The 21,181-nt window shown below is 36.7% G+C and overlaps 1 protein-coding gene across 1 annotated transcript in view; it reads left to right on the top strand.

The window, feature by feature from the left end:
- hcn2b (hyperpolarization activated cyclic nucleotide-gated potassium channel 2b) overlaps positions 1-19,682 on the top strand; it is a 38,051-nt gene extending 18,369 nt beyond the window's left edge. The window contains exons 5-8 of the mRNA XM_065246362.2: positions 8,627-8,773; positions 9,391-9,631; positions 15,693-15,857; positions 17,170-19,682. Coding sequence (XP_065102434.1) covers positions 8,627-8,773; positions 9,391-9,631; positions 15,693-15,857; positions 17,170-18,050 — 1,434 coding nt within the window. The 3' untranslated portion in view covers positions 18,051-19,682. The remainder of the gene's footprint in view (positions 1-8,626; positions 8,774-9,390; positions 9,632-15,692; positions 15,858-17,169) is intronic.
- The last annotated feature ends 1,499 nt before the right edge of the window (positions 19,683-21,181 follow it).

Consider the following 21,181-nt stretch of genomic DNA (forward strand, 5'->3'; position numbering starts at 1 on the left):
GTGTCCCTACATGTAGTCCTTGAATTTGAGGGTATTGGAACCCTGTTCATGATTACCCTTCATATTCAAGATGAAGGGGATCTTACAGGTCGATTTCACCAATGATTGTCCTTAAGGTCGGCACATGTTTACAATATATTGACCAGGAATATTCTTTAAATATGTATAGAGGAACACTTCCTGCACAGTTTACACAGTGCTGTCAGGCCATGCACGCACAAGTGTGAAACACTTGATGGCATACACAAGCATTAAAACACTTTTACTATATTTATCTTTTCTGAAGTGTTTACATTAATCCTCTTAGATGTGAAGCAGGTTTAGTGCTTTTAAATATCAAACCGATTCATAAACATCAGACTGGCCTTTTTTCCATCCCACTATGCTCAAAAATAAATAATAAACATTCAGTGTGTTTACAGCAATTGTGTCTCTGTTTGCCACTCTGATACAGTTTCCATATGCTGTGAAATCTCTCTAGATTGGCAACTGTTATATAATTGGCTTATAACAACAGGAGCGGGCCCACAACGTATTGTGGGGGACGCGGGGTGTCCTGTACACAGCTTGCACCTTGCATTTACGCACGTTTGGGAATTTTCAAGCAATCATGACTGTAATTAGCTCATTTAGGTTTGTTTAAGCTTGTAGCTAAACTCTGCAGGACAGAGTTGCATTACTGTATCTCTGTCGTGCAACCTGATACACAAACAGTGCAGTGTCCCTGTGCAGATCTCCTATCACCTCATCACATGTCCAACTCTCCTACTGTGCAAATACCAGTGGATTGCCAAAAAGCAACAGATGAATGGATATTATCCATTATGTAATAACAATTACATTACTCTTAGCTCTGACTTTCAAGCGCATGTTTATGTTTTGTAGAAGACAGCGATACTGTTCCCGCATTAGCTTTCTGTCATCTGCACCCCAGGGCCCTGTGGTTGCATTTACAGGCCTGCTGAGATGTACTGATGCAGCTGTATCAATCCACCATTGGCACTTAAATAAGTGCATTAGAATTATTGATCACACTGAATATGACATACAGTACTGTAACTACTGTATAAGAGGAGATACAGTAACCGCAACTTGAATTGATGTTATAATTACGTTTTCTGGTGTAAAGTTCTCAGCACATTTTTAGCAATTTTAGTTAGCTTTGATCTTTGTGTCGATGGCAAAGGTTGTGCACTACAGAGAATATAAAGGAGCTCAGGACTGTATGTTTATATATATATCACGTTGATTATTACCTAACCCAAACCCATCATAATCCTACAGTAGTTGGCATCATGTTATCTGTGGTTTAAATGTAGCCGTAGATGAACTGATGGACCATATGGAAGGGAAGCTTTATATACGGTTCACATGAACAGCTTTCATCCCTTTTACTTCGTGACCACCACGACCTCGATGCTTTGGCAGATGGTCATGATGGGAAATATTTAATCTTTATATGACATTGAAATTTTGCACCGCTACCCATGTTTCCATGTGTTTATTTAAAATTGGGTTAAAAGCAATTCTCTTGATAATTTGGACAGAACATCGGGTACCAAAATTAAGGGAAGAGTTCACCCATTAATAAACATTCTGTGGTCATATTCCAAGTCTTTATTGTGGACTTTATATCCACTGTGGTTTGAACGACAAGGGTGAGTGAATGAATTTTTATTCTGTCGGCTATTTTAAAAGGAATGATTATCTCCAGTATATTACACAACAATGATGCCTTCTGTTAGGCAGCTTATAATTGTTAATCTGATATACATACGTAAAGGTTTCAGAGGTAGCCAGATGTGTAGATGATCTGGTTGATGCTAGGATAATGCTAGTCACTGCAGATATACAACTCGCTATTTAAAGATGTCATGAATTTTTTTCAGAGCCCACTTGGTGATTTTTGCAAGGTAAGCTGTGGAAAAAAACTTGGTTTCAAATCCTTAGTTAAAATATTTTGAAAATAATACAAGCAGACATGACCACGCCCCCATGTGACATTATTGAACATTTTTATAGTAATAAAAACACCCATGCTATTTTGTAAATATTGATTTCAGATGACAGGAAAATTGCAGTACCTGGATCCATGTGTCAGAAATAGAAACTGATGGTGTGCCAGAAGCTACACTTGCAGTGAAGACAGCTCTGTTGATTAAAATATAAGCAATCTAGTTTTGTCATCTCACCACACACCAGATATGTCTGACACACACACACACACACACGCACGCGCGCACGCACGCACGCACGCACGCACACACACACACACACACACACCTCTCTGTTCATTTGTTCACTCTTTCCTTTCTTCCTTCCTTCTTTTATATCACAGGTGTTTCCTCACATCCTAAGGGGGGAGCTAAGATGTGATGGAATGAACTGAGCGGGAAAAAAACAAGGATGCACAAATTAGAAATGAGAACCCCTGTCATTCCTTCCTTGCTTTCTTTCCTGTCTTCCGTCCTTGCTTTCTTTCTTTCTTCCTTCTGTTCTTTCTTTCTTTCCCTCCTTTTCTTTGCTTCCTTCCTTCCTTTCTTTCTTTCTTTCCTTTCTTTTTTACTTCCTTCCTTTCTTTCCTTCTTCATTTCTTTCCTTGTTTCCTTGCCTCCGTTCTTTCTTTCTTTCCTTCATTCCTTCTTTCCTTTCTTCCTTTCTTTTTTCATGACATTCTTTCTTTCTTTCCTCCTTCATTCCTTCCTTCCTTCCTTTCTTTCTTTCTTCATTCCTTCCTTGCTTCCTTTCTTTCCCTGCTTCCTTTCCTTGCTTCCTTTCTTTTTACTTCCTTCCTTGCTTCCTTCCTTTCCCTTCTTCCTTCCTTCCTTCCTTTCTTTCTTTTTTTCCTTTCTTTCTTTCTTCTTTACTTCCTTCCTTCCTTTCGTTCTTTCTTAATTTCTTTCTTTCTTTCCTTCCTTCATTTCCTTCTTTCTTTTTTCTTCCTTCCTTCCCTCTGTTCTTTCTTTCCTTCCTTCCTTGCTTTCTTTCCATTCTTCCTTCCTTGCTTTCTTTCCTTTCTTCCTTCCTTGCTTAATTTCTTTCTTCATTCCTTCTTTCTTTCTTTGCTTTCCTTCTTCCTTCCTTTCTTTCTTTCTTTCTTCCTTGTTCCTTTCTTTCCCTGCTTCATTTCCTTCTTCATTCCGTTCTTTCTTTCTTTCTTTCTTTCTTTCTTTCTTTCTTTCTTTCTTTCTTTCTTTCCCTCCTTCCTTTCTTTCCTTGTTCCTTCCGTTTTTTCTTACTTCCTTTCTTTCTTCATTCCTTTCTTTTCTTGCTTTCTTTCTTCTTTACTTCATTCATTCCGTTCTTTCTTCATTCCTTTCTTTCTTTTCTTCCTTCCTTCCTTTCATTCTTTCTTTTTTTCTTTCTTTTTCCCCTGCTTCCTTAAATTCTTTCCCTCCTTACTTTCTTTCCTTGCTTCCTTCCATTCTTTATTTATTCCTTCCTTCCTTCTTTTCTTTTCTTTCTTCTTTACTTCCTTCCTTACTTTCCTTCTTCATTTCTTTCTTTCCTTCCTTCCTTTCCTTCCTTGCTTCATTTTTTTTCATGACATCCTTTCTGCCTTGCTTTCCTTCCTTCCTTGCTTTCTTTCTTTCTTCCTTCATTGCTTTTTTCTTTTTTTCTTTCTTTCTTCCTTCTTTCCGTTCTTTCTTCATTCCTTTTTTGCTTCCTTACTTGCTTCCTTTCTTTCCCTGCTTCCTTTCTTTCTTTCTTCTTTCCTTCCTTCCTTCTGTTCTTTCTTCATTCCTTTCTTGCTTCCTTTCTTTCCCTGCTTCCCTCCTTCCTTTCTTTCTGTTTTTTCTTCTTTACTTCCTTCCATTCTTTCATCATTCCTTCCTTCCTTTCTTTCTGTCTTTCTTTCCTTGCTTCCTTTCTTCTTTACTTCCTTCCTTCCGTTCTTTCTTCATTCCTTTCTTTCTTTTTTCTTCCTTCCTTCCTTTTGTTCTTTCTTAATTCCTTTTCTTTCTTACTTATTTTCTTCCTTGCTTGCTTACATTCTTTCTTTCTTTCTTTGTTTCTTCCCTTCCTTCCTTTCTTTCCTTCCTCCTATTTAAAGCAAGACCACTTTTCAGCCTAAAGCCTGGTGAAGTCTTTGAAGTCTTCCCGGTGCTAATAGACAGACTTGGCTCAAATCGTGATTGCAACAAGGTCCAAGTAATGTCCTCGGCTAAACACCTTGTCTCACTTCAAGACTGATCGAAATGAACTAAAGACAAGAACAAAGAGGGTTTGTTGATAAAAAGAGACAAAGTGCAAATTACAGCATTGTTATTTAGGGGGTCACAAATCTTTGGTGTGTAAAATACAGCTTGGCTATATAAGTGTTAAACAGAGACAGACTCTATAAGAATTTATAGTAAGACTTGATCACGAATACTAAGTATTGCTTTCTTCTTGATTATTATACATATAGCATATCTCTGCATATTCAGCTGAAGATGGTGTGACAATTTTTTGTTGAACTCTCTTTTACTATACGGGGTAACAAATGAAACACGGCGCCCCCGGCTGTTCTTTTCAGTGGCGTGTGTTTGTTTAATTCCCTTATCCACTTATATTTAATTAAGAATAGAATTAGGTTAGGATTTTGGGCAGATTACAAAAACAAAAGGTTTTTATGAAATGGCTTCATGATGGGATTTCCTCTCTGAGCTAATTAAAGTCAGTCACATCTCTTCCCATGATTCCCCACCCACTGCCGAAAGCGTTGATGAGTAATAGTGTCCGTGCACACGCACACACGCTGTAGTGTCTGTTGTATGTAGCGACGGTGTCTGTCAGGATGTGTAAGACTTAATAAGATCTGTTGCTATTTCAAGTATAAGTACATGAAACCTGTTGTTTCTTATTTTCTTCTCATTTCCTCGAAAGGGAAAACCAAATGTGATCTCCAAACATTTTGTTTAGTGGTCCTACATATGGTTTTCTTCCCTCCTTTATTCTTTGATTTTAAAAATGAGAATATGAAAAGGAACATGGCATCAAGGCCAAGTGTTTCAAATAGATTTTTATGGCCCTGTCCCAAATGGCACCCTAAACACTCACGGTCTTCCTACAAGGAAGGACACTTGTAAGTCCACATGAAGTATGCCATTTGAGAGCCTATATTTTCAGAACCCCTCCAGTACGATCAAGGTGTTGCTAAGGTGGTTTTTGTGGTTGCTAGGGTGTTGCCGAGGCGTTCTGAGAGGTGTCTTGCCACCAAACTGCTCCGATGTTCTCATCTCTATTATTGCTTCCACATCAGTTCACACTTTGTTAGTAGCTGCCTAAGGCATTTCAAGCTGAACATATGTCATGCCGCACATACTGACACTCATTATCCACATACCTTCTTCATCCAACACCATCTAACCAGCAAAGAGGTCTCTAAAGAGCGTCACCTTCCCCCACTTTTATTATTCTGCTGTATGAACCACAAGAGTCGAGTAATGTTGATATATGAGATCTTAGAGGACACAATGATGCTTCAAAGATATTGTCACGCATGGTTTAAATGTATTGAACCTCTAAACTGTAAACAGCCTTATACATTGATAATCAGCTTGTGATGGGATCTAAAGTGACATTTTGTCATCTACATTTTTTATTCAGATTGTGATATGGGCTTTGTTAAATAGTGATAGTAAATAATACTTGTTATTGTTATGAATGTAGATATTTCCCTTATGTGTGTGTTTCTGGTGTATGTGTACGTGTGTGTGGTATTTCTGCAGTGATGCATTACAAAGCAGATGTTGTTAACACACACTATAACCTCTATACTCTGACATTTAAGATAGAGATTGTTTATCTAACCCCGCTTCAGGATGTCAGGAGGTGTCATTTTTAAAATCTAACACATTAAATGTTGTGCTCTTCTGAAATCTCCAACTTTATAAAGTAGAGTTGTAGGGTTTAACTGGGCTCAGTAATACCAGCAAAGAGAACATTTGTGGATGGACCGAGTTGACTTTGAAACATCTATTAAGCATCAATTAGTTGATTTGTACTTTTAGGGGCGGTTTCCCGTACAAGGTTTGGATTAATTCAGTATATCACAGCATTTAAGTCATTTTTACAAACATACCAAACAAAAATCATTACTGGAGACATGTCTTGAGAAATAACAATGGTACTGATATATTATAAGATATGTTAGTGCAAGCTGTTTTAAGTTGCGACATCTCAAAAAAGCATTTTAGCTAGTACTAGCTAAAGCCCTGTCTGAGAAACCGCCCCATTGTTTATATAAAATGATGCATACATGGTCAAGACCATATTAAGGACATACATATGTGACCACAAAAACAATCTTAAGTAGCATTATGTTTGTAGCTATAGCCAAAAATACATTGTATTGGTCAAAATAATCGATTTTTTATGCCAAAATGGTTAGGGTTTATGTAAAGATCATATTTTTCATATAGATTTTGTACATTTTCTACCGTAAATATATCAAAACTTTAATTTTTGTGAGTGGATGCAGTGCTTAGGAGTAAGGACATCATTTAGACACTCTTAACACTTTCCCCGCCATTGACAAGTTTTTCTGGCAATCTGTATTTCTGCTATTATCCACCAGGTGGCACTCTTACCCGACTTATAAAACCCGGAAGCAACCCCTTAAGGCAAACAGTAAGAACTCTGTGTATGTTTTGATCATCAATCTGAATCTGATCTCGAACAAAAGTCCTTCACAAAAATGCAATTATCTCAGCCTTTTGCAAAAAATTTGGTATTTTTGAAAAAACCTACCAATATTTGAGAGATTATAAAAAGAGAACAAATGAAGGTAGGATGAAAGTATTTTGCAGCGGATCTGTTCTTTCATTTGATATATTGTATGTTTATATATAGTATTTAAAGAAGAACATTTTCTGGAAGGCATTCAACTTTTGTGAAAATCATATAAAATGCTGGCGCTGGCTGGCAACTTAAAAAAAAAACAATGGCGGGAAAACACAATTTTCTCAATATTTAGATTTTTTGCAACCTCAGCTTAGATTCTAAAATTTCAAGTAGTTGTATATTGGCCAAATATTGTGCTGTACTAACAAACCAAACATCAATGGTATAAATGTATAAATCTCTATTTCAAAAAATTGACCCTTATCCTGCTTTTGTGGTCCAGTTTTACATATGTGTAACCCTGTCTGTGAAATCCAGGCTAAAGTCTCATAATCCAACTTCACATTGATTTCAATTGTTGTGACGTGACCTTACTCAGTCAATATTAAAGTTATCAGGGTTATATTTTCACACAATGTTCTTTATATTATGTGGGATGATTTTATTTAGAAAACAATAAATGACTTTAGCTGGGTTTTCACAGACTAAGTAATATATATATTTATATTCTTGTTATATACACAGTAAGCCATCTCAACACAGACATTTCAGGATGAAAATGATAACGATTAATTACACAGACTGTTTTATATATCGAGTTTCTCTTCTAATTCATTGCACCACTGCTATGGGAACATTACATTATCATATGGTCTTGAGTGGATCACATCCACTGTAAATAACTCGCTTTGATGTTTCCCAAAATAGCAGGAAAGCCCAACATTTTCCAATTAAATCCCAGCGTGCACATCTCAAAAGAAAGGGGCATGTTGGATTGACATGGCAAGCTAATCGTTGGTGGTTGTGAAATGTTGCTCGGCACCGAGAACAGTCCTTTAGAGACTAAAATATTTGCTTTTTATACACCACACACTGTAAAAAATGATATCATATCAACATGTATTTATATATAAGGAATAATTGATGACGGGCCATTGAATTATAAGAAAATAATGCACACCCGAGAACATTCATCAGCCAATCAGATTCAAGCATTCAACGGACCCGTAGTATAAATTAAAGGGATAGTTTGGCCAAAAATGCTATTAAACCCATGATTTACTCACCCCCAAGCTGTCCGAGTTGCATATGTCCATCGTTTTTCAGACAAACACATTTTCGGATATTTTATTAAATGTTTTAGATATTTCAGTTGATTAAATGTAATGTTACGGGGTCCACGACCTTCAAGTCCAAAAAAGTGCGTCCATCCTTCACAAAATAAATCCAAACGGCTCCAGGATGATAAACAAAGGTCTTCTGAGGGTAATCCGCACGGTGTTGTAGAAATATCTATATTTAAAACTTTATTAACGAAAATAAATACCTTCCGGTAGCGCCGCCATATTAGACTCCTCTGTATTCAGGAGAGAGTATTAACGTAGTGTACGCACTTTTCTTAGTGACTTATGACTTGAAGGTCGTGGACCCCGTAACATTACATTTAATTAACTGAAAGATCTAAAACATTTTCTAAAATATCCGAAAATGTGTTTGTCTGAAAAACGATGGACATATGCAACTCGGACAGCTTGGGGGTAAGTAAATCATGGGTTTAATATCATTTTTGGCCGAACTATCCCTTTAAGTTTAATAATTTTAACTTGTTTTTATAAGTTATTTCAACTTATCGCAAGTGAAAAATTTAAAAAGTAGGTTGCATTTTTTTTAGTGCATGTAAACTCTTATGGTTCATCATAATGTGGATCTTGTGGAGTTTTTTTTTTAATTCGGTTATCTGGTGCATAACAATGTTTTTTTAACATTGCCATTTATACTGTGTTTTATGTCTTTTCAGTACAAACAAGTTGAACAGTACATGTCGTTCCATAAACTTCCGGCTGATTTCCGGCAGAAGATCCATGACTACTACGAGCATCGATACCAGGGAAAGATGTTTGACGAGGAAAGCATTTTAGAGGAGTTGAATGAGCCATTACGAGAGGTACCTGTAGCTCAATTGGTAGAGCATTGTGTTCTTGGGTTCACTGATAAAATGTATGCACTGTAAATTGCTTTGGCTTAAAGGGGACATTTCACAAGACCTTCTTTTTAAGATGTCAAATAAATATTTGGTGTCCCCAGATTACGTATGTGAAGTTCTAGCTCAAAATACCATATAGATAATTTATTATAGCATGTTAAAATTGGCACTTTGTAGGTGTGAGCAAAAATGTGCCGTTTTTGGGCGTATCCTTTAAAATGCAAATTAGTTAATCTCTGCACTAAATGGCAGGGTGTGGTTGAATAGTGCAGATTAAGGGGCAGTATATATATATACCCGTTCTGACATCACAAGGGGAGCCAAATTTCAATGACCTATTTTTTCACATGCTTGCAGAGAATGGTTTACCAAAACTAAGTTACTGGGTTGATCTTTTTCACATTTTCTAGATTGATAGAAGCACCGGGGACCCAATTATAGCACTAAAACATGAAAAAGTCAGATTTTCATATGTCCCCTTTAAAACATCTGCCAAAAGAGTAAATGAACCAACTAACTGATACCCATTTTCTTTAATCTGATTATAAATTGACTCTAATAAATGTATCCACCTTTAGGAAATAGTCAACTTTAACTGTCGGAAGCTGGTGGCGTCCATGCCTCTCTTTGCCAACGCGGATCCCAACTTTGTGACAGCCATGTTAACCAAGCTCCGCTTCGAGGTCTTCCAACCCGGAGATTACATCGTTCGCGAGGGAACCATCGGCAAGAAGATGTACTTCATTCAGCATGGTGTTGTCAGCATTTTGACCAAAGGGAATATAGGCATGAAGCTTTCAGACGGCTCCTATTTTGGGGGTAAGGACCACACGCTGAAACCATTTCATTATTTTGCATCTTGGTAGAAGTGTATTAGTGTTGAACTATACATAATTGTGACCCTGGATCACAAAGCCAGTCTTAAGTCATGTGTAGCAGCAATAGCCAAAAAATACATAGTATGGGTACATTTGTTCTTTTATCCAAAAATTCATTAGGGTATGAAGTAAAGATAATGTTCCTTGAAGATTTCCTACAAAAAAAATTATATAAAAATGTATTTATCATTTGTAATATGTGTTGCTAAAAACTTAATTTGGACAACTTTAAAGGCGATTTTCTCAATATTTCGATTTTTTGCTCCCTCTGATTCCAGATTTTCAAATAGTTGTATCTCAGCAAAATATTGTCCTATCCTAACAAACCATATATCAACAATAAATTTCACCCTTATGACTGGTTTTGTGGTCTAGGGTCACAAAAATTTATTTAAAACCTCTACACTTCCTGTCTGAAAAATCCTAAGGGAATTTTTTATCATTTGTGAACAGTCCTTATGCATTTTTTTTTTACTGTATGCCAACGTCAAGTGTTTAATCAACAGCTTCGAAAGGCTTATTAAATTCAAAGCATGAAAAATGCTTAATGTTTACAGGCTCGTACATTATTGCATTGTATCTTTGCTCCCTATTAAACCCCAACAGCTACCTCGCACTGAGAATACAATGATAAATATCACTGACATTTGAACACGACGCCTTAGTTTCTCCCTCCAGCGAGCTTTGTCCCATTTAAGATCCTGCAACCACCGAGGGCCAGGTGCTGGTGATCCAGAAAAAGCCAGGGCCCGGTTGCATAAAGCACCTTAAGTGTAATTTTCCCTTAAGTTCACCCTTATGTTTCCCTTAAAATTAAGGGTGTTGCAGAAAAACCCTTAAGTTTTTTCTGTTGCGTCTCCATGGCAACAATAGTATTTTATAACAACAAACCGGGGTCGCTGTCATGAAACACTTTACGATTACCTTTACCTAAGAGAACCATTTAAGGGATTATATGCAAAACACTTTAATTATTCTCTTACACTAGTTAAGGGGAATTTACCCCTTAAGTGTCATACTTAAGGGAAAAACTTAAGGTGCTTTATGCAACCGGGCCCAGTGCTTTTTCTAGAGTCTGTGGGGTACGGTCTGGGTGGGCCACAGTCGGGCAAGGACCAGAGTTCGCTGACCATATGAACGATATAACGGAGAGCCACAGATAAAAAACAATGAAGCCAAATGAATGAATAACGCCTAAATAGTGAAGCAAAACAGCAATGACAGAGTCATTTTTAACGTCGCTTCCCTGGCCAAAACAATTACGTTGTTTTTACCATGCAGAGATTACAGATGGTTTATTTATTTTGCCAGACTGAGTAATGGTTCTCTGTTGTAGTAGGAACACAATGTGAAGCTTTTTATGTAATTTTCTGAGGCTTCTATTGATATGCATAGACAACTACAAAACATCTTTTCTATACAGTATAAACATCCCAGGCATCCAGCAATTCCTGTAGTTCAGGTTAAAAATATGGACGTATTGTCTGTGACGTCATCCATAGGTTTGTGAAGAGCTTTTCTGAAGTCAATGAGCACCTATGGTCCGATTTACGATTTTACATTTACTTTGGTGTGTTAGGTGTGCATTAGTACATGTTAACAATATGCAAAAGGTACAAACCCCAAAGTATACAATGACGCGAGTTATCATCTCCAACGGAAATCTCTTCTTGGACTACAACAAACAGACGGATTGTAGGCAACAGTTTACTTCCTGGGATTGGTGATGTAGACAAGACCGACATTATCATAATTCCTCCCGCTTCAGACTCACAACCTGCAATTTAAATTCTTCATTGCATTGCATTGTGACTGAATCCTTCAAACATGGTAAGGAGCGTCACATTTCCGGCTGATGTCAGAGGTATTCAGGCCAATTATAATTTACAGATTAGCTGGTCAGGGACACAACGCTTTTCAAATCGATGAGCTTTGTACAAAATCAGAGCGTTTGAGGAAGACAGGGATATCTGGAGCTACAAAAATTTACGGTATGTGGAAAATAATGTTTTTTGAACCACAAACCACGCGAACATATTATATTATATCAAATACACAAAATAACGTTGTTTTTTAGCAATGAAATACGCGCTCTTTAAGTCACTTTTGTGTTGGCTTTACATAGAGATCGGACGGTTGCCTCTTGGTCCAAATATAAAACATAATAATAATATTTGCAGTCATATTTGTTAAATACACTGAAAAAAATGATTCATTCAATTTACTAATTTTTTTAGGTAAGTGGTTGCGATAAATTTATTTAAGCTACATTATATAATATTATTATTTATTATAATTTTTTTTTTATTTTACTAATCTTTTTTGTTTAAATGTAGCTTAAATAAATTGATTACAACCACTTACCCAAAAAATGTAGTAAATTGAATGAAGAATTTTTTTGAAGTGTACCAATAAATTGACAAAAGTGACATTTGTGAGAATAAGGCATTTTAATTACTGACTAATAACCTTTTCATTGCCATTAAAGTGAAATGACTAAATGTAAACATAATAGCCTGATAAAAAAAATATTTACAAGAAAATGTCAGATGCACAGGGTTTTGCAATGCACCTGAACTCTTCATACATGCAATAAAAAACCTTATCAGTTATTCTTATAATAAAGATTAATAGCTTCAGGCACAAAAGTAAATCTGAATGTTTACTGTCTTCTATTATTTTTATGCGTCATCCTCAACACCTGCTGTTCGTAAATTAATGTAAGGCTGCATAGAGAAAGATTTTTGAGCATATGTTCACAATGCCTTACAGGCAATTTTGTTCTTCGTAGATAGCAAAGAGAAGCGGAACATAAAAAAATGGACACATTCCTTTTACAACATATGAAATAAAGAAATATTACATTTTAATGGGAGATTCAAGGTCATACTGCTAATGTTTTAGATCATCTCTCTGAATAGTAATTCCAAATTCTTTAATTTTTCTTTTGGGTCATGAAAACATTACGTACTGTCGGCATGTAATGTATCACATGTGTGCAGCTGTGATGCAGAAGTGAGAGCTGAAGCTAAATTTAAAGATTCACTTCATCAAATATTTGACAGTTCTGTTTTGCACATCAACCCAAACTGGGCATGTTGTGATATTTGGCAGGCTGCTGTTTTTGCAGGGTTATTATTGGAGGTACAAATCTGACGAGATTTGGTGCAAGGCCGGTGCTAGATTTTAGAGTCTTGTTTGGTATGAAATTTATTATTACATTTAGACTTTTCAGTTTCTTGCATCACATGGTACTTTATGTATTAGATGTGTCTGCACAGATTTATTTTATTAAAATAAAAAAGTTTTTGAGCCCTAAGATACTGGAAATAATATATGAGAAGCAAAATCTTGTTAAAAATATATCAAGACTTTATTTTTCCTTGCATGTATATATTAAATTAAAGTTTACCTTTTTATACCCTATTGGGATTTTTTTCTTCAATAACTAGATTTTTTCGATTTAGGCTTGAAACTTTTTTTTTTAATTGCCAGTGATGTAGGAAAACATCCCCCTATTCAAAATGCCTCCATAGGAGGAAAGTAGGTTGTTTGGAGTCATGCTGACCAGATAATTTTCCTTTAAACCCAGTGGGTAGCAACTCATTTCTTATTATACAACTTAATGTTATTGCTAAAGTTTTCATTCTGAGATACAGTTGCAGTTTCCAAACATCCAATTGTTCAATAGCTGTAAAAATAAAGAATTTCTCAAAGGCACCACACTGGGAGAACCCTCTACACTGTGAAACCTAAAAGTTAACTCAACTCAAACCATTTAAGTAAACCGGTTGCATTAAAGGACAAGTTCTGTATTTTAGACTTAAAGCCCTGTTTTCAGATTGTTTATGGTGAAATAGAATGGTTTTGACTGAAATTTCGACATTTTCGCCTGCCCTGAGAATTTCGCGTGTTTGTGTTTCAGCTCAGACCTCTATAATGGATTTAATGGTGCACTGGAACAATCCTTCCTAAAATGCATTAAACTTTCGTTTACAAAGACGTGAAACTCACCGAGTGGTCAGGGCTGTTCACTGGTATGCTCACACAAAAATCGCTCCAAAAGACGCATTCCAACAGGTTTTATCGTAGTTTTTACCAGCCCCATGGACTTGTATTAGATGTCCTGTGAGGTACGGTATTACTCCGCGCCGGGAACTTTGTTTCTATTCTTGAAATTGGCAAAGGCGGATTAGCGCCACCACCTGGGCTGGAGTGTATATTATTCAAGCTCTAAGCGGAAGAATGTACGGCTGTGAGGCGTTTGGAAAAATAGGTCCACAAGTTAACAACGAATGCTAAAACAGCTGTTGGAAAGCATCTTTTGCAGCGATTTTTGTGTGAGCATATCAGTGAACACCCCTGACCACTCGGTGAGTTTCACGTCTTTGTAAACGAAAGTTTAATGCATTTTAGGAAGGATTGTTCCAGTGCACCATTAAACCCATTGCAGAGGTCTGAGCTGGAACACAAACACGCGAAAATTCTCAGGGCACCCGCAAATGTCGAAATTTCAGTCAAAACCGTTCTATTTGACCATAAACAATCTGAAAACAGGGCTTTAAGTCTAAAATACCGAACTTGTCCTTTAAACCATTTAAGTTTTAAAACATATACATTTGAGTACTGTGAACTTAAACAAAATGTGTTATTTAATTGAGTCATATGCAGTTATGCACTTATATTTAAGTTTACACTACTTAAATATAAGTGTATAATTGCACATGACTCAAGTTCACAGTACTCAAATTTATGTGTTTTAAAACCTTAATGGTTTAAGGCAACCGGTTTCCTTAAATGGTTTGAGTTAAGTCCACTATTAGGTTTTAGAAAAGTATTCCTAATTTTCATCATCAGAAGAGTGCGTGCATACTGTACGTGCACCGCCAGATTTTTGAAATCCCGCGTACATTTGTACATGTAGGTCACATTTATTCAGTACATTAATACGATATTCTGGTACTTCAAATTATTCTTCTGGGGGTTCTCCAGTATGGCATTTATGAAACCAAACGGTATCACAAGGATCTTTAAAAAAAAAAATTATTCTTTAAAATGGATGAATTTATGTTTTTGGCCATTGAGGATAAATGCAGCTGATTGATCAAATTTGAAGCCTACTTTCATCTAATATGCCTTTATTTATTTAAATGTTACTCATGATTAAAGCCTTATTCATATTTATTACAACAAGCAAGTTTTACTTGAATCCACTGTGGAGTTTATTCCCTTTTCTCATTTTGGTCATGGTGGTAACAACGACATCAATGAGAAAGAGAGAGAGAGAGAGAGCTGTGCCAACATTTACTTTGAAGTGTGGCCATATTCCAGCTGGGTAGATCTCAATTGCCTGGCATCTTTTTGACTGTGTGTGTGTGTATACGGAGCCCGGACTGTGACCGAGATCTTATATTACAGAAATACTGACTGTTCTGACCTTGTTTCCTCTTAGAGAAATACAATGAGGAGATATTTCATGGATGTGTTCTTTGAAAAGCAAAGAGAAATGTGGACAAAAACAATAACAACTCATTTAAGATATCTACTAAAGCTAAATCATCCTGCTGAGACAACTTCTTAAGGTCTTTTACAATTGTCTATCCTGGTCAAAGTGGTCTGTTTTGGTGTTTTTTGATGGGTTTGAGGTAGCCTACACTGTAAAACTTATTTTTTGCACTTAAATTTTTAAGTTTATTTTGAACTATTTGCATCTTCCTCTGACACTTGATCACATATTTCACATTCACACTTATTCTGCTGGATTTTTATGCTATTTTCGGCAAAATAGTTTTGATTGCTGAACATTCAGTGCAAAAAGAGTTTGGCTAGTCAGGTTGGGAGATCATCTACAGTAAAAAAAAAATAAAAAAAAAATAGACTAGATATCATTAACTTAATATTTTATGTTAAAGTGACACAGATATCAAGTATCACACATACTGAATGTAAATAATGTTGGTTCTTTGGCACCAAAACACAACCATGTCTCATTTCTATTACAGAGATCTGCCTGTTGACGCGTGGAAGACGTACTGCAAGCGTGCGAGCAGACACCTACTGCCGGCTGTACTCGCTGTCTGTGGACAACTTCAATGAAGTCCTGGAAGAGTATCCGATGATGAGAAGAGCATTTGAGACGGTAGCCATTGACCGCCTTGACAGAATAGGTATGTCCGTCATCTAAAATAACACATTTTTTATTTGATAGTTCCCTTAAAAAAACGATGCAAATTTTAATGGTTTCTATTATCAATACCACAATGAAACATCCAGCTGTTTACTATTAAAACCATTACAAAATTCTTTATGTAGCGTCTTATTCCAGTAGGATTTAATATTGGTCCTATTGGTTCCTATTCACCAGATAACATCCAACCAATAGAAGATGACACGTTACAAATAGTGACCTACAGAATTACCATCATAGTTTCCATTGAAACACTACAATTCCCATTATATCTATTAAATCCATTAGAATTTCTGTGATTGTTTTGTAGCATTTTCAGTAGGGTTTCAACATAGGGCCGTGGTCACACATGTGATTGGTACACAGCTTAAAACTCCACACATGCAGATATTTCATGTTTCATCCACTGGTCACATGGACAAATCAGAAATTTGTTTGTCTTCAACGCCATTCTTGGCTTCACGTAATGTAATATGCCAAGAAAGGCAGGCTATCCGCCCACCCCACTCTGCATCCATTGAGGATCCTTTCCTTATCTTCCAAGGTCAGTGTGCGGATGATGTCACTCCTTGTCACGTGACCACCTTGGTTGTTTACACATGGGCCATGCACACATCCCACTCCACTGCTGTTGCCATGGCAGCCAGTTTCCATAAATGATCACTTCGGCTCATGGAGGGCTTCTTTGCAGAAAAACATCCGCTTTCACAATTGCATCTGCTTCACAAAATATTTCCTGTGTCGTGTACGATGTAAACAGTGTCTAATTTGTATCAAAATTCAAAAAGAAACCTAAAACAAGATGTGTTCGATAACATTATGAATGACACCTGCACATCCTTTTATATACGCGAAGTAGCTTTGGATCTGAAAGATGGCTAGTGACCTAGTGGGACTGAGAGTATTACTTGTGTGTGGTTCTGGACACGAAGGTGAAAGAAAATAAAGGTGATGATGAAGCCCTGCCGGCGGGAGCTGTGCGAAGGATGTCATTTTAGCTGCAAATTGGACTCTGTTAGCAGCAGGGTGCAGGTGATAGGCACGTGCCGAGAATCGAGTTAGGAGTGCTGTGACTCAGCAGACTGACACCAGAGACAGAGATCATAGCTTCTTTTTATTAGGTCTCGGCAGAGCTAAGTGAACTGACATGGACAACTTTATTGGCATTCAAGAACATTAACTATATTGCTCATTGCTAGTTCATGTTAGCCAATGCATTCTTGTTTTGAACGTTTTAAATAAAGCTTAAATAATATTTCGCTATAATTGTCCAACATCTGTACTTCTTTCAGGCAAGAAAAACTCCATCCTGATGCACAAGGTACAGCACGATCTTAACTCTGGTGTCTTCAACAACCGTGAGAACGAGATGATCCAGGAGATTGTAAAGTACGATCGGGAAATGGTCCAACTGGTCAAACAAGGGGACACGCAGAGACCCAGGTCCATGTCTGTGACTCCTTCAAGTCATGGGGGAATGTTTGCACCTCCCAGCCAACCTTCCACCAGCTCTGCCATTGCATCTCTCCAACATGCTGTGGCCATGAGCTTCTGCCCCCAGATGGGAAACCCTCTGGTGGGTTCTGGGGCCATTCAGTCTCCCCGCATGGTGAGGCGCTTCCAAGTGGTCCAGAGCCAGACACCTCCAGGGTCCCAGTACTCCACCCTAGCCCTCGCTTCAGCTCTTGCCAGCACACCTGTCCATAGCCCCCTGCCAACTGCCGGTCGAATATTTCAGTACGGCTCCAGCCCCCCAGGTGCACCCACAGGGTCGCAGCTATCCCTGGTGCAACAACATGTTCCAAGCCCCACACATCGGCTACCAGGCCCACCAAGGAGCTCTTTGGGTCAGGATGCCCGAGCTCTGTCCGCCTCACAGCCATCCTTGCCTCAAGATGTGCTGCAGCCAGCTGCCCCAAGCCCTCCCCAATCCACCCGAGTTTCCTCTACTTCCATCGGTCCTTTGCAGAATCTCCCAGGTCCTGCAGGTTTTAGAAGTGGCATCCCTTCAAGAATGGTGCTGCCGCACCAAATGTCCGTCGGCGCATTTCCTCCTGCTTCTCTCCCCCAAATGAGATCCAGCCTGGATTCAGGACGGCCCAAGAAGGATTCAATAATAAGCCTCCCAGAAACAGAACATCACATCAGATCTAGATTATCGTCAAATTTGTGACCACGATGGAGCTGGTGGGCACTTACTATTGTTGGGAACATCTGTACTTTTCTTCACCAAGAACGTTTCCCATTCCCAGTCACACCTTGGATTTGACTCTCATAGTGTGCGATGTGGCTGGCCGCAGGGCCCTCAGACTTGACTCTAAGAACGTGTCTGTATAATTTGATCGGGACTTTTACATCGTACCCATGATATAAACATTAATGTAGCTTCCACACAATATGCCTCTTTGAAATGGTTTTCTTTGTTGTAGCTGTTCACAAAGATTACAAATATACTCACCTCCTTTTATATACAGTAGTACAACGATGCAAACTGTTGTGAGTCTAAATACCGGGGAATAGCTGCTCGCTTCTGATCACAATGTAGGAGCTTATTCTCTCCTCTTAACACAAACCGGCTAGACGATAGATATTTAACCTATTATGCACATTATTGTTATAGAAAAATGGCGTAATAAATGGCTGCTGAATTCAGTTCTTAGCCGCTAGTAATTGTGATTCTTACTGGAATGGAACTGTAATGTTTTTTTTATATTTCTTATTAACCAAAGTTTGGCCAAAAGAAAATGTCATCATGAGATGACATGTAAAGGTGTGTTAAATGAAATGGAAGTATAAATGCAAAAATAATTTCACTGCCTTGATTTTGACTAACATTGTGAGTGCGACTTCTTATGGTCTTACAGGAAGTATCCGTACAAAAGTAAGGTGTCCGTAATCAGTGACACATTTTTAAAGAACTGTGGCAATGTCCTTTGCTTAGTAGTATCACACTTCTTAGATGTACATTGCCAGTGATTACACCCTCGCTTTTGAAATGTGACAGCATCCATCAAGCAACAAGACTCTTTACTATCTATTGTTTTGCACAGCTAAATAACTTGCTCGCCATGGCTACGTAATTAGGCGCCGAGATCCTCTTGGTCTGTGAATCTTTGAAAACCTATTTATATTCCAATGTTACAGCACATATCGCTTCACTGCTTTAAAGTGACGCACTATAAGCTCTGTTGTAGCTTTTTATACTGTTAAGTATTAAAATCCTGATGTAGGACAAAGGCAAGTGTGTATTTGGTAGTTTATGTTTAAAAAAATTATATCAAACTGTTTGTATGCAACTGTTTATAATGTTTTAACCCTACAAAAACAGTCTGCACTGCAAATGACTTTCTTACTTAGTATTTTTGTCTTGTTTTCAGTAGAAACATCTAAAAAAAACATTTAGACAAAACATATCAAATGTAAGCGAATTTGTGCTTAAAACAAGCAAAAAAAATCTGCCAATGGAATAAGAAATGTTTTGCTGAATTTTTCTTGTATTAAGTAAATTCAAGAAAAAAATTCTTATTCCATTGGCAGATTTTTTGCTTGCTTAAATTTGACATGTTTTGTCTAAATGTTTTTTTTTAGATGTTTCTACTGAAAACAAGATAAAAATACTAAGTAAGAAAGTCATTTTTTGCAGTGTGGTAAATGAGGTCTGGACACAATGTCCCCACAATTGCTCATAAAAAAAATCTTATAGCTTACATTTAATGATGTACAAAGGCTCCAATTTTTGTTTGACCAAAAACAGAGATTGATATTGATAATACAACTTGTGGTAAGTGTTACTTTTCTACTACTATCTGATGCAATACATTTTAAATAAATTTTCCATCAGAAAGGAATATTTGCTTCAGTTGTATTTACCCATAACATTTATGTTTCACAAAGCACCAATACATTTTGCTGTGGATAATAATTATTTTTATTATATTATATACTGTTATATACTGAAACTGCTTGTGTAAAAACATTCGTACCACAATACTGTAGTTTGATCTTTCTTAGTTTGGCAGTAGCATATGCATTTTTTTTCTCTGCCATCTTGAGTAAAAAGCTATGTTTTTGCAGAGACATAAAATTTTCAAAACATCTAGTAAAGATACTTAAAAGTGTTTTCATCAATTAGAGGATGTTAAAAAACCCTCAGATATTGTTTGAATGTAATAATATTGTCAATAAATTAACCCATCATTTAATATAATACACTAAATATTAGGGCTGGGTATCGATTGAGATGTTCCAGATCAATTCGATTACGATTCACAAGCTATCGATTCAATTCCGATTCGATTCCAATTCTCGGCTCGAATACTCGATTCTTGATTCAACTCAACGAATATAGATTATATAGAATATTATATTATATATTATAATATAGACTGAATGACTGAATGAATGACAGGCTTGCCTCTCACTCCTTGGTAACATCACGCAAGGCAAAAAAAGGGTGGCTTCTAAAGACTAGTAATTAGATTAACGTTAATCTTACGTTCAATGTTTACAGAAATAAAATGGGAAAAAAATTATTCGTGGCCTGTGAGAATCGATTTTGAATCGACCACGAAAAAAAAGTTTTGCCCAGCCCTACTAAATATGTTTTGTGGTTCAACACATTTAAAAGAAAAAGACAAAATTTTCTCATATTTGGTGCAACAAGTATTATTCCTCCCAAAATATTTCACATTTAGAAAAGGTTTAAGGACCCATTGTGTTTTTGTCATCAACATTACCCCTGAGAACCTCAGTGATATGCAAACTAGCAAAGATGTTTACACGGCAAAAAATGACTTTCTTACTTAGTATTTTTGTCTTGTTTTCAGTACAAATATCTAAAAATTCTAAAACCAAGATGTATTTTCTTGATGAGCAAAAGGACCTAGAAAAATAAGTCTAAGTTTTTAGACAATAACTATTCTTTTTAATTGAATTTGTACTCAAAATAAGCAAAATTATCTGCCAATGGGGTGAGAAATTTTTGCTTAAATTAAGTGTTTAAAAAACTTTTTTCTCAGCCAATTGGCAGATATTTTTGCTTGTTTTAAGTTAAAATATACTTGAATTTTTGTCTATAAACTAGACTTATTTTCTTAGGTCATTTTTCTCATCAAGAAAAAGCATCTTAATTAAAGAATTTTTTGATATTTCTATTGAAAACAAGGCAAAAATACTAAGTAGAAAGTTACAGTGTAGTTTTTGTGAGACAAACCCACACTCCAAAAAAATGATTTTCAAGAAAAAAAATTCTTAGTATTTTTGTCTTGTTTTCAGGATTTTTTTTAGATTCAAAAATGTAGATGC

The sequence above is a fragment of the Paramisgurnus dabryanus genome, chromosome 24, assembly GCF_030506205.2.
Source record: "Paramisgurnus dabryanus chromosome 24, PD_genome_1.1, whole genome shotgun sequence".
NCBI classification, from domain to species: Eukaryota; Metazoa; Chordata; class Actinopteri; order Cypriniformes; family Cobitidae; genus Paramisgurnus; species Paramisgurnus dabryanus.